Genomic DNA, 20823 nt, shown 5'->3' on the forward strand with positions numbered 1-20823 from the left:
TTCCCACCCCTAAAGCCCCATTTGCTCTCTGCGGTGCTCTGCATCGCCCGCCTCCGAAGCACCCACTGCCCTCTCCGCTGACTTTGCAAGAAGCCTCGTCTCTCAGACAGCTTGTTTCGCTTCACCTTTCTGCCCCTTCTTTCCTCATCTCGAGAATGAGGCTTGCGCTCACCTCTCCTGGATCAGTTACAAAACATAAGTTGCTGAAGCTTTAAAGGATTTTAAGACCCTTAGGTGTTTGTTTTGTTTTTTTTTTTTTAAAGACAATGCAGCACAAACCTGTCGCCCTCCAGGGCATGCTATGTGAGCCAGCGCTCCCAGACAGCCCCAGCAATTAGGGAAAGGAATGGAAGGGAGCATGTTTCTCTGTAATTACCAGCTGGTTAAGGCAGTTTACTTCTGCTGCGGGTACACGCTGTTAGGCTGCAAAGCAGTTTATTCATTCGCCTATTAAAGTTCCAGATCCTTGCCAGGGGGCCTACAGCTTTGGAAAGGAGACATTTATTCAAGTAATTACTTAAAAAAAAAAAAAAAAAGTTGAATCCTCTTGGTTAGTAGAGGTCAAAAATTGCTTTGCAATACATTTTCATTGTGTCCTGAAAACCCAACCAACTCGAACTACCTAGGTTAACATTTCTGAAGTTGCAGCCTCTTGACGCTGGAAGACGGCGAGGGCTAGCTGAGTGTCAGCTCACCTAAACTAGTGGAATGGGGCCCAAAAACTGGAAGTCTAATTTTCAACCCTGATGTCATTACGAGGAGGCAGCTGAGATCAGTATATAAGATTCTTTTCAAGCGCATTCAGCTACCGTCAAAACCAGCAGAGGATATTTTCCGAAAGCTTTGAAATAGAGTAATCACAACCCAAAATAAAAAAAAAATCCCTTTTGCAAACATGCAGGCTGCTTTAGGACCACTGAATAAACCACAGAGAGAAGGAAGTGTGCACTAGCAGATAAAGGCAGGAGCCAATCAATTCTTACTCAAGGTCTGGCTGGGAATTGCAAAAATTGCCCACAACCCATTTGAAATTCTCCCTGCAGCTCTGTCAGGGCAGAGACAAAGTGGCCCCTCCGAGACACAATACCGAAGGTGGAGAGCAAGGGCTTGAGGAACTGAGGAAATTACACTCTGGTTCCAGCTCTACCCACTGACTTGTAGCCTAGCCTTCGGCAAAGCAGTTCTCTTATCTATCTTCCTACCTGCTGTAAATGAGGATAATTGGGCACTTTCAAGGATACAGCAAGGTTTGCGCTGCGATCAGCAGAGATTAAGCGCCATATAAATGCTAAGCACCACTGGCACAGTTACGTAGCGCTAACCAGAGAAAGCGCTGCCAAGCAGATTGTCTCTGCACGCGTTGCCTTCTTGCGCCAGGAGAGCATTTGACTTGGCAACTGTGGCAGGCTAAGAGCTTGCGATTTAGCCACCTTTGGCTAAAAACGGACCTAAGAGGAAAGTACCAGGAGCTACTAAAGGCCACAGGTGCAACGCTCACCTCAGGAAGCCCCTAAGCCACTGGGTGCTAGAAGCCAACAAACTATTGCTTTGTTCATGATCTGGTTTTGTACCCTCTTCCCCAGGATCCCCTCCGTGGCCTTTACCTGGCGAGAGAGGGTACTCATCTAGATTTATGGTCTGACCTAGCACAGCCGTTCGTAAATTCCTACAACAAGTTACCCTGAGTCAGCTGAGCCACAATAACTCAGCAAGGTGGCAATAACCTAAATGCTTCAAGCAGGACATCCCTCCCTCGACACGGCTTGTGGCTACTTCAGGGAGCCAGAGGTCCAACAAATCCAGGACGAAAACTCTGACCATTTACAGGTGGAAAACAACCACATCAGAAGTAGTAACTCAGAGCTCAAAAGAAAGGGGAAGAAAACTTACATCCTGTCCTTTCTCCTTCCCTGAAAGTAGCACTAATGGCTGCTAAAAAAATGAATGACTCACCTGGAAGAGGCTATGAAGAAAAATATACAACTGTTCCTTCCACTGGGGTTGTAAGGCTGTAGCCAGTGGACTTAGGACAGACTGCTACCCTCTGTGAGCTACTGTAATACAGTTCCTAAGGGGGGCAAGTTAGAGGAGGCAACAGCCATCTGAAATACACCATCTCTTTCCTTTCAAATATGTCTCAATGCACACAAATCAGTCTCTTTTCACAGGCATTAGAAGCCAAAGAGATCAGAAGAATAAGACTGATGAAAAAGATTCCCTAGAAACTATTTTTCTTCTCGGTGTTTAACTACAAATTTGGGCATTTGTCACAATTAATGCTTTCCCAAACAATGGCTGTTCTCCGCGTACAGCTCTAGATTTTGAAAAACATAAAAGAGAGAATATTTTGAGTTGGAAAAGCTGCTGAGGTGTTTCTTCAGAGCTACGGTTTGCAGTTCCTCGTTCTCCACTACAGGCAGTGCCCTGAGGACAGACAGGTTCAGGGACACAGCACATCTGCCCCGCCAGAGGAAAGCAAGGTGCATCAGAGAACTGGTCGCCTCACTAGGAAGCTGCAATGACAGATGAGAAGCAAAGCCACAACACGTTGACCTACAGCTCCCACAAGGGCCAAGGAGCACGTTCAGATGGAAGTATCAGGAGAGTTTTGGGCCACCAAATTTCTGCTGGAAAATTAGAAGCTTCCAAAAAAAATCTGTTTTTCCCTCCAAACGACTCCAGTCTTGGCTGAGCTAGGAGGAAGACACAGAGACACAAAAGGTGTTTACTCACCCAGTTTGCATTTATATCTTAAAAGAAGGCAAGACCCATATCTTAAAAGAAGGCAAGACCCTTATCCTCTTGTCTTTTTGTTTCCTATCAAGACTGTATTGTTTCTGTGCTCTATCTTCATTCATGTGTTTGGGGAAGAAAATACAGAGATCTCATCTGGTACAGCCAGATCAGTCCTGGGAAGCTCGATGTAACCAAGTAACAAGGATCCTAGCAACAGTCTTGATTGGGAGGATTTAAAGACAGAAACAAAAGTAGGAGCGAACCAAACAATAGAAAATGCCATCTCATTCCCATACACAGCAAATACCAAAGCGGCATGACTGCTACTCTGACCAGGCAGTCACCAGCAGGAGACAAATCAGTTCCAGGCAGGGAAGGATGTAATTTTTTTTTCTTTAAGGCAAATAGAAAGTATCAGACACACAGATGAGGATTTTTTAAAACACTTTTACATTTGTCAGAGTTTTGTACAAATCAAAGCATCCCTTTAAAATCTCCATTATTACAAACATACAAAGAAACAATGTTATTACTACAAACCATCAGCTACTCAACTGCATGATCAATTTGTCACAATTAAAAAAAAAACATAATAGTATATACAGGGCCTTTCTCCCTCTATTTCTGTGTCTTGAGGGAAACAAAAAAGCAAAGCGCCCATTTAAAAAAAATCCCATCAATCACCTCATTTTCTAAAAACATGTGAAGTATAAAATTAGGTGAGTATTTTCCTGCTGTCACACTCTGGCAAAGTGTAACAACTTTTTTTTTTTTTTTTCCTTTTCACGTCAGAAGTCTCTTAAAAAACAAAAACGAACAACAATAACAACAAAAAACGTGGCAGAGTGTCTGATGCTGCAGCGTGCTCCTTCCATGCCGGAAGCCAACATCATCAAAAAAAGTGCCTTTGAGTAAAGTCATCTTTAGTAACATAAAAAAGGAAAAAGAAATCATAATCTCTAGTTAAAAGCTTAATAAAAACCCTGACAGAGCAGCCAGCCCTGTCTCAAAAGGGCAATTTCTCCTCTTCACCGCATACCTTCAGTGCCACTCCAGACTAAGTGTGCATCCTTTACTCCTCTGCCCCGAAGGTCTCCAAACCCTGAGATGTCTCTTCACACCCTGAAGAGCTCGGTGCTAGGATACCAAGGAGTGTTCTTGCCAGCTCAAGAGCTGTTCTGTGCTTTCCCCCCTAACGGCCAAGTGCTTTTTATCTCCCCCAAGAGATGCACTGCAGACAGAGCTTGGGGAGCACACCTCCCAGCGCCTTGCTGGCGCTGTTTGCGGTCTCTTTGCCACGGCACTCGCACTGTTTCTGAGAAGCACATCCTTGCTACGGAGAACTTTCATAGCCCTTTTATCCTGTTGGCTTTTAATCAGCAGAGAGAAGTGTCTCTGGAGAGCCCCAAGAAACACTTCCTGGCTTGGGTCACTGCCTGAGTAAGCACTTTCCTGGAGCCAACCTGGCCCCTACTTCTGCATCTGGAAAGGAGCAACGGGGCAGGGAAAGGGGGAGAAGAAAGTGAACTTGATCCAGGGACTGCAGAGAGCAGAGGAAATATCCAAGCCTTGAACTCTCCTTCAGCCTCATGTGAAGAAAGGGGAGTAAGAGAAGCTCAGTCACACCAAGCTGCAAAAGTCACCGAAGCCCAAAGGCCACTAAGTAACCAGGGCACCAAGGGGTACCAGGTGGGTCTGTATCATTATGCTCTGGCTCCCAAACCAAAAGCTATCATAACAAAACAAAAACATAAAACCAGGCAGTCAGGGTTGCCAAGCTGACATAGAAAAATACAAAACAAAACAAAAATCCTCCAAAATAAATATATAGCCCCCATTTTGGAAGCATCTTCAAAAAGATGGGTTCTCAGCAGCGACACAACCTTCTGGTTACATCTGTTGGGCTGGTGATTATCAGCTTCCTTTTGAAGAGGGAACAGTTCAAAAAACAAAGCTGCCACCATGCACAGCTGCCGCCTTATCTGCACAACAACTGGCCACGGCTATTGCCTCAGAGCAGCAGGTTTGAAACCAGCAAGAAGTCTCTAATGCAGCAGGTTCCTGTTTGCTATATAAAGGGTTGGCAGTGGTACTAACTGGTTAGGAAAACACTTCTTCCAGAAACTTGGGGGGATTTAGGATGGCTGGGACCTCTCCCCATGGATCACCATAGCACAGAACGGTATTCAACAGGTATTGAAACCAGACACACTCAAGCATGCTGTCGAAAGGCAACACACACCAGGCGTTTCCATCGAGTCCACAGCAATGGGATAGTGACAAAAGTGAGGTTTTGGCTTCCAGCGATCAGGCAGGCCTCCTAGACTCCTTGGCTAATGCTGGGGAAAGCTCCCAGACTGGGGGCTTGGTTTTGTTTTTAAGGGGAGGTTATTGCTCCCGACTTCTCAGGCTTTTTGCCCTTGGATAGGGCAGCTGCTTGCTTCAGGAGTTCTCTGTTCTTGGCCTGGAAACACAGTGAAAATGGGTATTTTAATGGCATGGATCATCATTAGCTCTTGGGATCCTAGAACTGCCTGGACACACACTGCTGGCATCCTGCGTGCAGATGAAAGAGGTAGATATTGCTGTACTGCACCACAGCACGAGCTCGAGTCCAGCATCTCATCTCTACCACCTAGAAAGGACTCTTTCCATCCCTTCCCCAATGCATCGCCTGCTGCTGTAACTTAGAAGTAGGCTAAAGGCTAACAGCTTCCGTTGTGAAATGCCACAAAGGCACAATTCTCATTAAACCTGAAAAAGACACTCGTCAGCATCACCAGGACTGGCTTTTCTTCCTTCTCTTCCTCTTTCACCAGCCACCATATTTTGACAGGGTAAGAAGTGGTGGAATAAAATTCGAGTGACTCAAGCCCCCATCCTGACTCTTGTTTAGGAGGTAGAAGGCAAATTTCCCCCACCCCAAATCCTCACTCATGTCCCAAATCCAGGGTGGAGCAGTTGAAACTGTTCTCCAGCTTTGTTTAACTCTTGGTTTCTTCAGACACTGCCAACAGTTTCACCCGGATTCAGTACTATATTGACTAATTCTGCATCCCTAGAAGCCTTCTGAACCCACCGGAGCACCAACAGGTAACAACTTGCAGTCTCTCTGGTTTGGACTGAATTAACTTAGAAACGAAGGCTCTCCAGGCCCTTTTATCAAACCTCTGAGGTCACTCTCCTTAAACTGAAAAACCCTTTAGCCTACTTAGCAATTTACTCTATACCAGTAGGATAAGGGGTAGAACCCATGTGAAGCCAGATACAGCTGTTCTGCATTGGTTTGCAATGAATGAACAAACATTCAAAGGACTAAGGGTTACTAGACAAATTCAGCCCTCTGCTCCAGCGCTGCCTGTGGTAAAGCAGTTTCCTTTGCCTCCTGCAGAATGGAAGATTGCAGATATCCCTGCTTCCCCCCATGAAAAGACAGACAAAATAATAAAACCAACAGTACATTAAAAAAGTGAATCATATGAACACTTCAAGGCACCTGTGGTACTCCGAGAGGATTTGAACTTTTATTTTGGAATCAATGAATAAAGTTTCCAGAGCCTCAGTCAATATCAGCTGAAGTAAAACATTTGGACACCAGAGAGAACAAGTTCTGGGCAGTCCCATTCCGAGCTAAGTACAAAACAACACAGCGGGCGATAGACATGCACACCCCTCTCCACCCAGGTATGACAGGTGGCTGTGGGCAAACCCATTCATGTATTTGATGCTTCCTCTTTCCTTTTAGGATTGAACAGGTATTAAGGCTGTTGGAAGGTGTCCGACAGCTTTCGAGGCAGACGTCCTCTTTTAGCTACTGCAAAGGCAGCACCAGCGTATGTTGTTCCCCCCTCTGCCACATACACACACTGAGTGAGCAGCGCGCCTTGCCTTGGAGAACCACTGCAAGGAGGGAGGTCAGGTCCCAGTTAGCCCTTGACCTCGTGGCCAGGGCTGTCAAGAAAGGCAACCAAATAGTGGTGGTGTGTGATAATGGATAATTGTCTATTCAGAATTGGAGTAAGAACAACTCATTCTTTGCAGGCCATCCAAAGCTATGAGAGGGAAACATCTGGGCTGAAACACAGTGCAGATTCAAGAAGGCAACACAGAGAGAGAGAGAGAGAGAGAGAGAGAGAGAGAGAGAGAGAGAGAGAGAGAAGGCTCTGGTTCTCATCAGTTCCTTGCATGCAAACCAGTGCCGCACAGCTTACAAGGGGTAGGAAGTGTTTCCAGCCCTCTGCACACCACAGAAAGATATTCCAGCCTTGGGACAGGCTTAAATTGCTTACAAATGTGAGCTGTAGACAGAATCTCAAGGGCACCAGCTTTCTGACAGCACCTATAGTCTCCAAAACCTGCCTTGGGCTCTAATAATTAACTTGGGTGTGTGCTGATGGAGGAGGGGCTGTTTTCTCTGTGTGAATACAGGCCTTTTTTCTTATTGCCTCCCATTTCTCATTGCTAGAGCTTTAGATCATTATAAACCTCACAGTAATTAAAGGGTGCAAAGTTCGTTTCTGTGTCTGATTTCTTCCCTGTAACCAGTTCCCCTTTGACCCGATCTCTTCAGTGGCTCAGAGCGTATTCATGCTGATAGTCTGTCTAGTGTTTCCATGGCCATGACAAGAATCCTGCTCTCCCTGTTCCCTCAAGCTCAGGGACTTCTTTATTTGGACTACATAGATACAGTTCTAAAAAAAACTGCCTGTTGTTTCTTGGGCTTTGTTCTCTTTGGTTACTGGCCACATAAATCACATTAAGAGCTACATGGTGCAGGGGGCTGACAAAGGTTTTGCAGTCTGGATAGACAGGTTCAAACCCGATTTTGGCAATAAGTTCAATGAGTTTGAGAGTTCCCATCTAGTCTGCAGTGGACACAACACAGCACTATGCAATACAGGAAGACTGAGCCCAAGTAGGGAGCAGCAAGGAGTCTATAAATACGGGTTAAGGTGCGCTGCAGCCTAGTACAGAGCTGGGGAGGGGCTGGCCTGGCAGAGCAGAGAGGCTGCAGGACAGGGCTGAGAAGCATTAGCAGAGCTGCGCGTGCAGAAGCTCGCAAGGTGTTCTGATCAAGAGTGTCCTCAGTCACTCCTAGGTACAGTGCAGCTCAGCAAATTAAAACAAAAATGCTGTCACCTGTAACTGCTCCATGACCTCCTTGTGTGTCTTCTCCATTTGGTTCATCTTTGCCCTCATCTGTGACTCCTGGTATTGCAGGTCAGCTTTCAACTCTGTGATCTGCAGGCAAACCAGCAAGGAGCGTGTGAGTGGGAAGAAATGTATTCCTTCACCCCAGATACACCCTGCCACAGAAAATGCTTCTGCAGAAGTTGCCTGAGACTGGAAGAGTATGGAAATGTGCTGGGGTGGCAGGTGGAATGCTACAGGACCAAAATGGTATCACAGAACTGCACAGAGAGACACGGCCTTTCTTGGCCTTACTCCCATAGGGAGCTCTCAGAGACAGTGGTCAGAAAACAGCCTTTTATGCAGCGAGGCCCTGCTGGGGGGAGAGGGGTCCAGAAAGCCTCTCTAACCTTGGAAAAGAGGCAGCCTGGAAACAGGCAGAAACTTTGCTGTTCACCCCAAGATAAAGAGCCAGACTCTGTTTGAGGGTGACCCGTCTGGATGCTGATGCATGCTGTGGGGGGAGGCAAGCCAAGGACTGTACCTTCTTCTCTTTCTCCAAAATCATTTGATCTTTCTGGTGCAGCATCTTCTTTAAAGTAGCCACCTCCTCCTTCAGCTGGGCAATGATAACAAAGTGGTCAGTGCCAGGAGAGTCCAGGGCGAGGTCTGGAGAAAAACTGCAGCAAAGAACAGGGAAAGGCTCTCATCACGACCCCTTCTATTCACTGAGGCAGGGAAATTCCCACACATATGGCACTTGAAGGAGAACGGGAATCACTTCACGACACACACTGCGTTCACCAGCCACTCAGTATCTGGAGGAGATACCTCTATCTCTGCCCTGGATGCTGCACTGAATTTGGGAAACACATGGTATGATGGGCAAGAGGGATGTTTGCAAAATATCAAGCTGTATCACTGCATGATTAGCAGGGAAACTGAACTGCTATGGGTATTCCATGACCATCAGCCAGAGTCTGTAGCTATCATTCAGGTGGTAATGATCCATTTTCAAACCAGAGAGTTGAGGACAGCAATCAGGGAACTAATGAAACTTTATGCAACCACTTAGAAACAGTCTTCACTCACAGGCAGTCCATCGGTATACGGCAAAACCTGTCACGAAATGTAAACAAACATTCTGGTAGGGAGGGAACATGAAAGAGAAACAAATAACCCCTAAGTTAAACAAACAATGCAAAGGGAGACACCTTAGATTAGAGTCAGCACTGTCCTCAGCACGGAAATAGGCAGAACAAGACATGCTGGGCTTTTGTATTTTGATTCCACCACGATATAGGAAGTTAGGAGGAAGCTTCATTACCACTTCAGAGCAGAAAGGACTCTGTTCAGGAAGACAGGGAAATAGCTGGAAGTAGATGCATCTTTCCCAGACACCACTCACACCCCAGCAGGTGCTCTAAACCTAAGCGATCAGCTGAGAACTTCTCTGGACATGAGACACCTCCTGAGTGAGTAATTCACAAATCTCCCTGTAAGTTGTCCAGTGTTCCAGGCAGCCATCCACAGTCTTCTGCTTACAGGAGTACTTCAAATCATCAGGCAGGATAAGCTGCAGCCACAGGCCCAGGGAGCTCACCTGATCTTTCCCTGTCTTCTGTCCCTTACCACTGTCAATGACAAGCCTATCTTTCAGTGCTAAAGGGGCAGCACACTCCCAGCAACACACATCTAATACTGGTGTATACAAATTTAACAGTAATAATAAAGACAACAAACCTTCACCTAAAAGACTACTAGAAATCTGGCCATTATCAGACAGCATTGCTGCTATAAAGATAAACAGGCAAGGTTACCTGAAGCCTGACATTTTTTGAAAGCCTCCAGAGTAGGCCAACCTATGTCTTAGAGCCTGCATTCAGCTCTAAAGCTGGGAGATGCAGTGGACTGGGGAAGGCATGTGCTGAACTCAAACACTGCTCGCCCCCTCCGCTGCCTCTCTCAAGTATGCTGCCATCTCTGTGCGTCTATTCCCCTATGTGTAAAAACAAGACAGTACTGGCTACTCACCTCACAGCGGTTTCCTCTAGTGCCTGGAAATAATCCATTCTCTAATTAAAAGCACAGTCTGCATTGATTGGATTCGTTAGCAAGGAGCTGACAGGAGAAAAGGCTCTTCCCACCCTTGTGCTGGGAACATTACTGGGAATCTACAGAGAGAAACTAAGCAGGGGCAGCTTTGCAGATCTGAGAGTCGCACGACAGCCCCATGGCACTGAAAGAGAAAGTCTGACCTCATCAGCAAAGCTAAACTCAAAACCGAGGGTCTGTAGGACGCTGTCTGCAGGGGAAGAGCCTTGCACAGTTAAAGCACAACTGACAGGCACTCATTGCAGACTGGATCTATTGTCTCCTGCAGCCGGAGCTCACTGACAGCAAAGCCCACACTGTAAGATATGGCAGGTCTCCAGGTGCACCTGATCTAACGCTGTGCTTGTCACACAGCGTAGCTCTCAAATGCAGAAGAGGCTCATGTATGCACACTAGAGAAGAATACCTCCATTTTAAAAACTGCTCCTGAGCACAATTCCCCCAAAGTAGAGGCTCTGTAGCACAGTGGTGATGGTAGATGCTCCAGCACCTTTCTGTGTTATTTCTGTGCTATTAACGGTAGCGTTCATTTCCCACTCAGTGCAAATATGCTGGGGAGAAAAGAAATAAAATACAAAATGAAAAACAGCCTCCACAGAAAAACAAGAAAGGCTTCCTCACTGAATCCTTCTGGCTAAAAAGAAACCCTTGCTTATGCTGTTTCTTTGCCCAGACAAGCTCTCCTCCTGCTGCATCCTGCGGTGATAAAGACTGCCAGGAGATGCTCACATTTCCCTGAGTAGCTCAGGCAGGAAAAATTCCCTCCTTGGCAGCTCCCGTTCCAGAGCCCTCCATGGACCAGGAGAGGTGAGAGCCAGCTCTGCCACCCAGCGGGGAGCAGAAGGGACACGCAGGCCAAGAGCACTTCACAGAGAAGCTCTTGCACTCTCAGTGGCCGCAGGCAAGCTCGGGTGCCCTACCTGAGGTTTTCAGGGACCTCATCCTACCTCTAGGGTATGCAGGTATAGGAGCAGTTTGGCTGGCTCAGAGTGCTAGCATCCTCCTGTCAAGTACGTGCATTCAAGCAGGTATTTTGCTGTCCAACTGCTGCAAAATGCACCCTCAAACATGTCAAGGGGCAAATTAAAGGAAGGCGCTTCCCCCCTCCCCACCCCTTCTCTGAAAGTGTGAAAAGTCAATAATGAAAGGTTTCTGTCTTTAATCTCACATTAAGGAGTGAGCCCGGGGCTCCAAAATCAGAAGGAAAACTGCCTCCATTCCTTTAACAAATGGATTGAAAATAAACAAAAGCCCTTCCCCCCCCACAAATAAATTCCATCCTAAGGATTCCAGCCCCCATGAGAGAGGTCAGAGGGACACGCTCTCCACGTCTGAACAGGCTAAAATTCATGCCTCTAATTAAAGTGAATTGACGAGGCTCCCGTTGCTTTCAATGGGGACAGAGGGGAAAAAAATGGAGCTCTTCCAAAGACACCTGCCTCTCTACTGAGCAGAAAAACCAAAATGATTGCCTTAAACTCAACACCTGTTAAATGGCTGAAATTAGGCAAGATAAATGCCGTGCTTAAAGATTCTGCTATTCAAGTGAGGCTGGTGTAAAGGGGCACAGACCAGGCTGACTGAAACAGCATTCAAATTTCACCTAAGACAAAAATATCCTCCATGCACAAAATTTCATCCAGACCAATACGAATCAGCAGCTGAACTTATATATCCTCTAAGGATATCAAAAGCAGAAGAGGTTCACTCCAAGCCCTAATGCTTTAAGTATAAGCCAGGATTTTTCTATACAAATTAGAGCATTTTTACAAAATAAACTTTGCTGCTCGGCATCCTCTGGCATTACTGCACTCCCCCAGGCAGCTCGGTCAGAAGCGCTCCTCACTGCCTGTAGTGTGTTTGCCCACAGAGGCCAAGGTGGCTGACCTGTAACATGAACACACTTTTGGCAGCATTTACACATGAGGATGAGGACAGCAAGCTCTGGCACAATCAGGTGAGGAGTCCTAAGACCAGAACAGCCACAGAGGCTGCGGGTGAAGCCAGGGCTCTCATGCACACAGAAGCAGCCTGGGACTGAAGGGCACTGGCAGAACAATAGCATGAGTAAGACAAGGTCTGTTGCAGGCTGGCGCCAAGAGTCGCTGCTAAGGAAAGTGAGCTACTCCGTGTGCTGCATGGACAGTGCTGTTAGCTCCTTGCAGCAGGACTCACCCAGAATGAACCATGCAAACACGACCCGTTGTCATTTGCTCAATCTCCAAATAGCGAGCATTGCAAGAGCATCATCCACTCAGAAATATGAAAACACAAAAACATACTGAGCTCAAGAGGAGTTCAGTGAGGAAGCTAAGGACTTTCTGCTGCACCCACAAGACAAAGGAGACAAAGATTCCAGATAAGTTGGACCCTGTTGAGGGCATTACCAGAGTTAACTGAGCTCAGGTATGCTCAGATTTTGCCCACCTAAAGGCTGCACTAGAAATTTGTCTGGAGCCTGCGGCCAAGATGCACTCTCCAGAAAGTTGTAGCTGCTCTCAGCAACGAAGAGGTGCGAGTTGTGTAACACCCCACTCCAGAGCACACTGCTGATGAAAACAAGCCCTGCACTGCAGCTGCTCCCCACTCAGTATACAATCTTATACCAACACAGTGCAAAAGGAGAGGTTTACTTTGGGAGTCACCCTCACAAAAAACCCAGTAACCCCCAAAACAGACTTAATGAGCCACCATTCATTCTGCCCAAGAAATGCAGCCCTGTGTCTATTTAAAGCATCTGCAGCTTATATCTTCTACAGCATGGTGCTGGAGCTCTTCAGTAGTTGCTAAAATTACACACAGTTTGTTACTGGGTTTTATCAAAAAAGTCTGTGGCAAGGACCATAGCCTAAAACCTTGGCAGAAGCCAGCCTGACAACATCTGATACAAGAGCAAAGAGAAATGAAGGCATTTGTTTCACCCAGTGCATGCTCCTGTTTTGCAAACAAACGGCTGAGCAATTGATACCAGAGCACGGGACCTTTTGCTTCTTGATTATTTTCAAGCCAGCAGGGGTATTAAAATGAGTTCTTAGGCCTCAGCCCAGGCTGCAGCGAGCAGATAAAAATACCTGATACTGTCCTATAGCCTGGACAGTAACCGCAGCAGGTAAGCGGGAGCCTTAACAGGACTCTAATGGGAAAGCTGCAGCAATACAGATGGGCTGCACCAGTTCTACCAGACACTTGTCTCCAGTCTCTCCTGTCGCTCTACCAGTGTTAAAAGGCAATCAGGAGAATTCTCTGACCGCTCCAGGCTCAGCTGCGGTTCCCAAACCACAGTTAACCCTTAAATTGTTCCAATTTGCAATCAAAAACACCATTCAGATGATAAAAGTCTTGTAGACCACTGTGCAGGAATCACTGCCCTACAAGATTATTTAAGTTCTATTTCACATTGTAGCATTTCTTATATTAACAACCACAAACAAGAGGTCAATTGTACCTATAGGGTCAATGTTATCTCTGATCTTAAACAAAAGACATTCAAGGCAGATAGCGAACAATTCATTACCAGTAACTTTAACAGCCCCTTCGGCACTAATGAGCCTACGCTCTGGTCCATGCTCCCAATTCACTGCTGTTTGGAAGGAGATCCATCGATAGGGACACTTTCCATATATGAGGCAATTCCCAGGGAGGGAGGGCAACAGGGGAGAAAACAATAGGTGATCTCACTTCAGGATGTCAGTGCCTTGAGAAACAGGACAATGGTGGGCACCGAGACTCTGTTGGGAAGCAGCCCACTGCGCCAACGTGGACGGGGCACTCTGGATAGGGGGACAAAGCATCTCGGGAGAGGAAGGAACGCTGAGAATCAGAGAGGAAAGGGAGGAATGAAAATATGCATGTACAAGAGCGTAAAAAATAATAATAAAAAAAAAAAACCATCTCACTCTCCTGTTTCTGCTAGTGACTCCCATTCTGCTGCACATGCAGCCAGCATCAACATAACCCAGCAGGCACTGTGACAGCAGAATGGGATTGGCTGCTTTCAAGCAAAGCTGCTTGATTGCTTGTCCCTCCCCCAAAAGGCAGGAGGGTAAATAAGAGGTGGGTCTTGATCCTATTCTCTAAGGCTGTCTTCCCTGCAGATCAGTCTAATAGCCCAGAAGCACAAACACTGCAGACCTCAACTCTACAGTGCAGCCAACACCCACCTTTCCTTGTAACGGCAGGGAGAGGATAAAGCTGATCTCGCTGCAGATTCTGCAACTGTTAGTAAGCTCAGACAACAAGCAATTTCTATTCTAGCAGGTTCAGATATCAGGTATTCTTCTCTTCCTCAAAGCTACGTCTAAATGCCAAGTAACATTGGCCTGCCAGGTCCTGGAAAGCTACTAATGCAACCCCTTGAGGTCCCAAAGCCTAAGATTGCTGCTCTAGCATAAGGTCTTCCTGCTATTTGCACAGAACTCTGTTATATAAACTAAGCAAACAAGACCACCCATCCACAATTTCCCCATGTAACAGGCTCACCTGTCACCATTGGCAGATATGGCATCAAACTTGGGTTTCTTCTTTGGGATTTCATTCTGAATAGAAGAGGTGGATAAGGTTTTCTGGCTAGAGAAACAAGGAAATTGTGTGTCAGATCTTGAATGACTTGCAGTCTAAGACAGGGCAACAGATAAACACTCCTACCCACTTCTAGCCTATTAAAACAAGATTTCCTAGCACAAGAAAGAATGATAAAAAATTCATTCCTTTAAGCTTCAATTCTCCTTTCGCTAGAGACTAAAAATAAACAGAAAGCAACGTGTCAGTCAGATCAGTAGGCAGCTGAAGAACTTACGCTTAAAAGCTGCATTCCAATCATCAAATTTTACAAATGCAGTTTAGCTTTAATTGCATACAAGAAAGTTCAGTAAGTCAAATCACTGCAAACCACTGTCAGACTACAAGCCTAAGCCAGAACAGCGGGGCTTGCATACTACCAAAGGCTGATTTAGCCAAATTCTCTTGAACAGACAATTGCCAAAACCCATCACTGTGCCACGGTACTGAGGCCTAAGACGCATCTCCCAGTTACTTCAGAGGTGCATCTAAGGAGCGTGCAGCAGTCAGGCATCCTGTTTGTTCACCCCAGAGGCAAGCCCTGCACAACAGAAGGGATTGCTAAGAAGCTAATGCAGGTTACCTGTTGTAATGGCTGCCACTGCTGAGCCTACTGTATTGTTCCTTCTCTTGCAGGCTTGCCCGGGAAGAGCTGCTCAGATGTTTGCACTGCTCTTTGGTCTTCTGTAGGACCCGTTTATAGGACAGTGTGCATAACCAGCATAGCAGCTTTCCATCCACCTGGAAGACAAGAGAGTTGGAGGGAGAATTGCATCTCGTTTCCTGTCCACAACCCAGGCACAGAAAAGACATGGAGCACCTTCAGGTTTTCAAGTTTTCAACCTTCAGGTTTCAAGTGCCTGGAAAGGATAAGAAGTACATTTGACATGGCTGGTGCAATGCAGGCAATAATTATTAATAGCAGCTAACTTATTACATCTACAGTCTCCTCCAAGCTTTGCTTTTTGACTCTCTTATATCACCTAATCTCCAGGACAGGCTAACTCCCAGTGGGATTTCTGTCAAAGCCAAGTCGGGTAATTGTACATGAAAGAGTATTCCCTGGAGACCAAAACAACCAGGCTCTGTGCTCAAGGAAGATCAGCAGGAGGACAGCGCCTATCAAGGCAGCAACCTAAATGAACAATAGATGTTTACAACCTGCAAAAAGCAGGCCTTATAAATATACAAATCCTTACATTGTTTCAAGTAAAGGATGCACAGAAGCCATGGAATGGGTTTCTTAGTTGAGGTGGGGGACGGAGGAGACTTTCAGCACCTCAGGCTACAGCATAAGTATCGTTTTCCATCCCTTTCGCCCAGCAGGTACTTTTCATTTCACAAAAAGGTCCCTTTTCATTCGCCATCCCACCCACTCTTAGGCCAAATTCAAGAGACCTTTCATCAACAGAGCAGGCCAAGGAGCAGAGGGGCTCAAAGATTAAACAGCTCCAACATACAGCTCCCACAGCAAAGCTCAACTCCAGAAAACCATTTTACAATCAAGAGACACCCTCTTCTGAAACGCTAGAGACTGTGTGAAGACAGACAGACATACAGTCACTGTGATCAGTTTTTTTAACCCTTTCAGACCCCTTTACAAAGGTACCGACCTTCTTCCTATCATCCTTCCGGTCAAACGCACACTGCTGCTTGCACTGCTCACAGGAGTGTGGAGGTCCGTACTTCTTTTCAGAGTTTGTGCAACGCTGACACTTGTTTCCAATAAATGCTGCTATTATGTTGCAGTACTGGCAGGGTTTTGGCTTTAAAAAACAAGAACAAATGATATAGCAGTGTCTTCTAATTACATTAATACACTGTTCTTTCCTCTTCTCTCCATCACTTCAAAACCTTTATTTCCCTGGACAAAGCTAACTGTAATGCTGATCCAGGAGACAAAAGTAATTTGGATCCCCAGTCTCTAGCTAAGCGTATTTATCCGTGATACCTGGACAATGTATAATAAGAAGTACTATGAAATCTTCAGAAAATATATATCATCAAAAGAGAAACAATCAAAATCTCTGCTTCAGCTTTCAGACAAGCAGGAAGAAAGATTTATCACTGCTTCCTGTGGCAATCTCACTTTATGTAATCATGTTCTTGTTTCTATTGGATATTGAATAGTTCATTTCCTGGCCTAAAATGATGCAGAGCTGCTCTGTTCTGTACTAAAAAAAATTAAACAGTAAAGCTTAACGCTTGAGGGAGCTGCATATTATTGATCAGTCATGCTATTACAACAAAGCCAGCGCATAAACTGCTCTGGGCTTCAATAGAATAAAGACAAGAGGGATTAAAAGAAAAGAGGTTGGTGAGAATGAGCCCTGCTCACTTACTGTTCCATAGAGCTTCACATTCTGAGCACACTTCTTGCAGATTGTGTTGGTCTTGCTGTTAAGAAGAAGGATAGATCATTCTATTAACACTTCCCCAAAGAAAATTAAATCTCTATGGTTAGGATCCCAGTCTCCCCTAGGCTTCATCTCTAGTGGCAAGGCCATATTCATCTTCACAAGGGACTCTGGTAACAAAGTATATTTCCTGTCCCCATCTGGTCAAGGATAATTTGCCAAGAAATGGTATTACTAGGAGGTATCTTTTAATTAAGGTGTCCCCAGATGACACCAGTTTTTTGTCTTTACAAATACAGGAGTGTGATCACTGGCTAATTGGCAGTAGACATGATTCGGCACTAGTGGCAACCTCAGTTCTGGAGGAAGCCTGCTCTGGATTGCAAACTAAGGGCAGGTCAGAACAGAGGTATATTTGTCCAACAAACACAGGAAAGAACACCTCACACAATGCCTGCACACATTATGCTCATCAGCTCCGGGGCTTACCAACCCTTCCTCTGTAAGTTATATAACTCGCAAAAAGGCAGACACACAGCAAAGGAAAACGTGTTAGAAAATAAGTTTGGATACCAGAAATCAAATAAGAGAAAACTCCTGGGAAGATGCCTCTGGATCCTTCCCTGGAAAATGCAACTGAGCCCTGACCAGAAATGAGAGCCAAGCGAAAGGTGCAAATCTAAGGATGCCGCACAGGCACACCGACTCTCCCAGCAGACTTCTGAAGGAGGCCAAAGGTCTCCCAAGTCTCCCACAGCAACAATCTACAGGTTAAGGCTCAGACATCAAAGGTGTGGGATCGTTATAGCTCCCCAGGTGCATCTGTTCTAAAGAAAACCTCAGTCTTCCCAATTCAGCAGGCATTTACCTTTCCTGTTGGAATTCAGTCCTGCAGTAAGTGCATTTAACAATGGGATGTGCAATCCGGCACTCCTACAACAACAGGAAGCATTCAGTGAGACGCAGTGCTTCTCCCTCACGCCGTTTCCCAAAGTCCCACATCACCTGCTGACTTCCACTCCCACCACATGCGCTTGTCAAACTCAAACATTTCCTCCCTGTGCAATCATACTGCTCTTACAAGGGCTGAGAGCAGAGGAAGGGTGATAGGAACGGCATGTGTCACAGGTGATGCAGAAGTAAACTCAGATTCCTAACAAGGGCTTACTCCTGCCCAACGCCCACAGACAAGGGTCACGGCAGGCCTCACCTCCTGGGACAGGAACATACAGTCCTGCCACAGTTATTCACACCTCCTCCCTCCACAAACTTCCTGGGCCCAGCACGCCTCTAGCCTGGCTTTCCTCTCTGCCCCATTCCTAGGAGATTCCCCTATACCCCCCTCCTTTGCCCCATCTCCCTCAGCAACCCCACTCTACCCCCTCTCCTGCCCCTACACACATTTCCTATCTCATCCCAGGTCTTGTGCTTCCTCACCTACCACCCCCAAGCCAACCTCCCTCTTCCAAGATACCTCAAGACCTCCACTCAAGTGTTTGCAGAACCCCTTCAAAAAACCCTAGGCTCCCCTAAACACCCCAGGCTTCTCCCCTTGCTACCAACCTGCCTCACAAGCAGCCTCTCAGTTGCCCCCAGGCCTTTGCTCACAAACAGCCCCTATCTTCCTCCCTAGACCTGCAACTATCCCCCAGCATCCTCCAGTGACCCCAGACCCCCCCCAAAAAAAACCCTAGTAGCCCCAAAAGAGCCCCCCCAATGCCCCAGGGCCTGCCCAGAAGAAACAGCTGCCTAATACCCCAGCTCCCGAATGCCCTCAGGACCCCTCCACAAACCACCCCCCATTACCCTTCCTCATAAACAACCCTCCAATTGCTTCAAGCCCCCCCCAAATGCCCCAGGACCCCTCCACAAACAGCCCCCAACTGCCCCCCACAAACAGCCCCCCAATTGCCCCCAGGCCCCCCATGTGCCCCCAGGGCCTCCCCAGAACAGCCCCCCAATTACCCTCCCTCACAAACCGCCCTCCCAATTGCCCCCAGGCCCCCCCCCACTGCCGCCGCCCCGAAGGCCGCAGCCCCCCCAGTTGCCGCCGCCCCCCTCCACGGGCCGCCCCGGACCTTGCAGAGCTGCTGGCCCTGGCTGAGCGCCTCGAAGGGGAAGCGCTGGTGGCACTTGGTGCAGGCGTAGAGCGCCGCCATCCCGCCGCCGCGCTGACAGGCGCAGCCCAGCCCGCGGCGGCCGCCCCGCTGCCCCGCCCCGCTCCGCCCTCGCCATTGGCCACCCTTCACATGAGTCGCGCGTCTCCCGCGTCTCATTGGCTAGCGGGACCGCCACTCCCGAGAGGGGGCGGGGCGGGCCCGGCTTCCCCTCCGTCTTCCCCTCTCACGGGCGTTGGGGAAGGGGAAGCGTTGACGTCACGCGGGGAGTGCTGCGCGCGCCGCGGTGATGCAACCTACCCCCCTATTCCCCCCCTCCCGCGCCGTGCCGTGACGCGTCCTGGGGGCGCGCGCGGCGCTGGGAGCGGCCCACAAGGCCTTGCGGGGAGGGGACCCGGAAGTGGGGCCGGGCCCGGGGCCGGGCCTGGGCAGGGGGCTGAGCTGGGCCAGGCCAGGGCTGAGGGAAGGGGTCAGGGGGCTGAGCTGGGCCAGGCCAGGCCAGGGCTGAGGGAAGGGGTCAGGGGGCTGAGGGAAGGGGTCAGGGGGCTGAGCTGGGCCAGGCCAGGGCTGAGGGAAAGGGGTCAGGGGGCTGAGGGAAAGGGGTCAGGGGGCTGAGCTGGGCCAGGCCAGGGCTGAGGGAAGGGGTCAGGGGGCTGAGGGAAAGGGGTCAGGGGGCTGAGCTGGGCCAGGCCAGGGCTGAGGGAAGGGGTCAGGGGGCTGAGCTGGGCCAGGCCAGGGCTGAGGGAAGGGGTCAGGGGGCTGAGGGAAGGGGTCAGGGGTTTGAGCTGGGCCAGGCTAGGGCTGAGGGAAGGGGTCAGGGGGCTGAGCTGGGCCAGGCCAGGGCTGAGGGAAGGGGTCAGGGGGCTGAGGGAAGGGGTCAGGGGGCTGAACTGGGCCAGGCCAGGGCTGAGGGAAGGGGTCAGGGGGCTGAGCTGGGCAAGGCCAGGGCTAAGGGAAGGGGTCGGGGGCTGAGGGAAAGGGGAGAGGAGGAGTGTGGCTGGGCTAAGCCGGGGCAGGCCTGGCTGGTTGTGTCAGAGCAGTGAGAGGGAGGGGGATGTGCTGGGCTGGGAGAAGGGGAGGCTGGATGAGGGCAAGGTTCAGGGGCTGGGAGCGGGGAGGAAGCTGAGCTGGGCTAGTGGCTGAGGAGCTGCTGCAGGGGAGGGGGAGGCCTTGCTGAGGGGGTGGGTGAAGGAGGGTCACATTAGAGGAAGGGAAAGGGCAAAGGAGTGTACGGAGGAGTGGGAGCCCCAGGCCTGAGAATGGAGCTGAGGGGGAGCAGAGCCACATGGGTGGGCTGGAAGAGCTGGAGACTGATATAAGAAAGGAGTCAGGGCAGGGGCAGAGGAGGGAAAATCGTGTCAGTGCCTGAAAGGTTGAGGGAAAGAGAATTGGAGGAAAAGGAAGGGAGATGAGGCAGGAGGCAGTGTCTGCAGCTAAAGGAAAACCCTAGTGTGAACTCGTTTCCCTCTTAGCCCTAGGATGTTTGCTCTGGTTCCAGCAGTCGGTGGCCTGCTGCTCGGGCAGCTGCTCATCTGCAAGTCTCAAGCGCAGCCAAGGCAAGCTGTGATTTGCATGGGTGGAACTGCCTCTGGTTTGGGGCAGGATCAGCATTGCAAATTGTAGCTTGCTTTGTTTACACCACAACTTGGGCGCTGGAGTTTGCAGCTCTAGCCACCGGGAAAATTTGCCTGCGTTTCGCTTTGGGTATGACATTAGCTTCCAATTGCTGTCAGAAGACAAGGGCAAATAATACAGTGCACGCACACACACACACTTAATAATTGCTCTTTTTTTTTTTTTTTTTAATCAAG

General features: G+C 48.4%; 1 protein-coding gene across 6 annotated transcripts; it reads right to left on the reverse strand.

Moving 5' to 3' along the window:
- Positions 1 to 3117: 3117 nt before the first annotated feature.
- On the reverse strand, positions 3118 to 19246 carry FAM76A (family with sequence similarity 76 member A). 6 transcript variants are annotated; one of them, XM_068917823.1, is made up of 10 exons: positions 18974 to 19116; positions 17764 to 17828; positions 16881 to 16935; positions 16152 to 16304; positions 15122 to 15279; positions 14461 to 14547; positions 13660 to 13791; positions 8411 to 8546; positions 7876 to 7977; positions 3118 to 5200 (listed from the first exon to the last, which is right to left on the reverse strand). In XM_068917823.1, exons 1-10 carry the CDS (start codon positions 19052 to 19054, stop codon positions 5114 to 5116), a joined length of 1056 nt encoding a protein of 351 aa, XP_068773924.1. In that variant the 5' UTR covers positions 19055 to 19116; the 3' UTR covers positions 3118 to 5113. The 6 variants fall into 6 exon arrangements, with proteins under 6 accessions (XP_068773924.1, XP_068773926.1, XP_068773923.1 ...); XM_068917822.1 differs by lacking the exon at positions 3118 to 5200 and adding an exon at positions 5207 to 6636; XM_068917826.1 differs by lacking the exon at positions 3118 to 5200 and adding an exon at positions 5207 to 6810.
- Between the last annotated feature and the right edge of the window lie 1577 nt (positions 19247 to 20823).

Source organism: Struthio camelus, chromosome 23, assembly GCF_040807025.1.
Source record: "Struthio camelus isolate bStrCam1 chromosome 23, bStrCam1.hap1, whole genome shotgun sequence".
Taxonomy (NCBI): domain Eukaryota; kingdom Metazoa; phylum Chordata; class Aves; order Struthioniformes; family Struthionidae; genus Struthio; species Struthio camelus.

Bases quoted from the DNA above. Each gene is read 5' to 3' on its own strand.
- FAM76A (XM_068917822.1), bottom strand. From the start codon at position 19,054: ATGGCGGCGCTCTACGCCTGCACCAAGTGCCACCAGCGCTTCCCCTTC. The intron at 16,305-16,880 runs GTAAGTGAGCAG...TGTTTTTTAAAG, and splicing joins ATGTGAAGCTCTATGGAACA to CCAAAACCCTGCCAGTACTG. The intron at 6,637-7,875 runs GTGACAGCATTT...CCCTCCTTGCAG, and splicing joins AGGTCATGGAGCAGTTACAG to TGGTTCTCCAAGGCAAGGCG.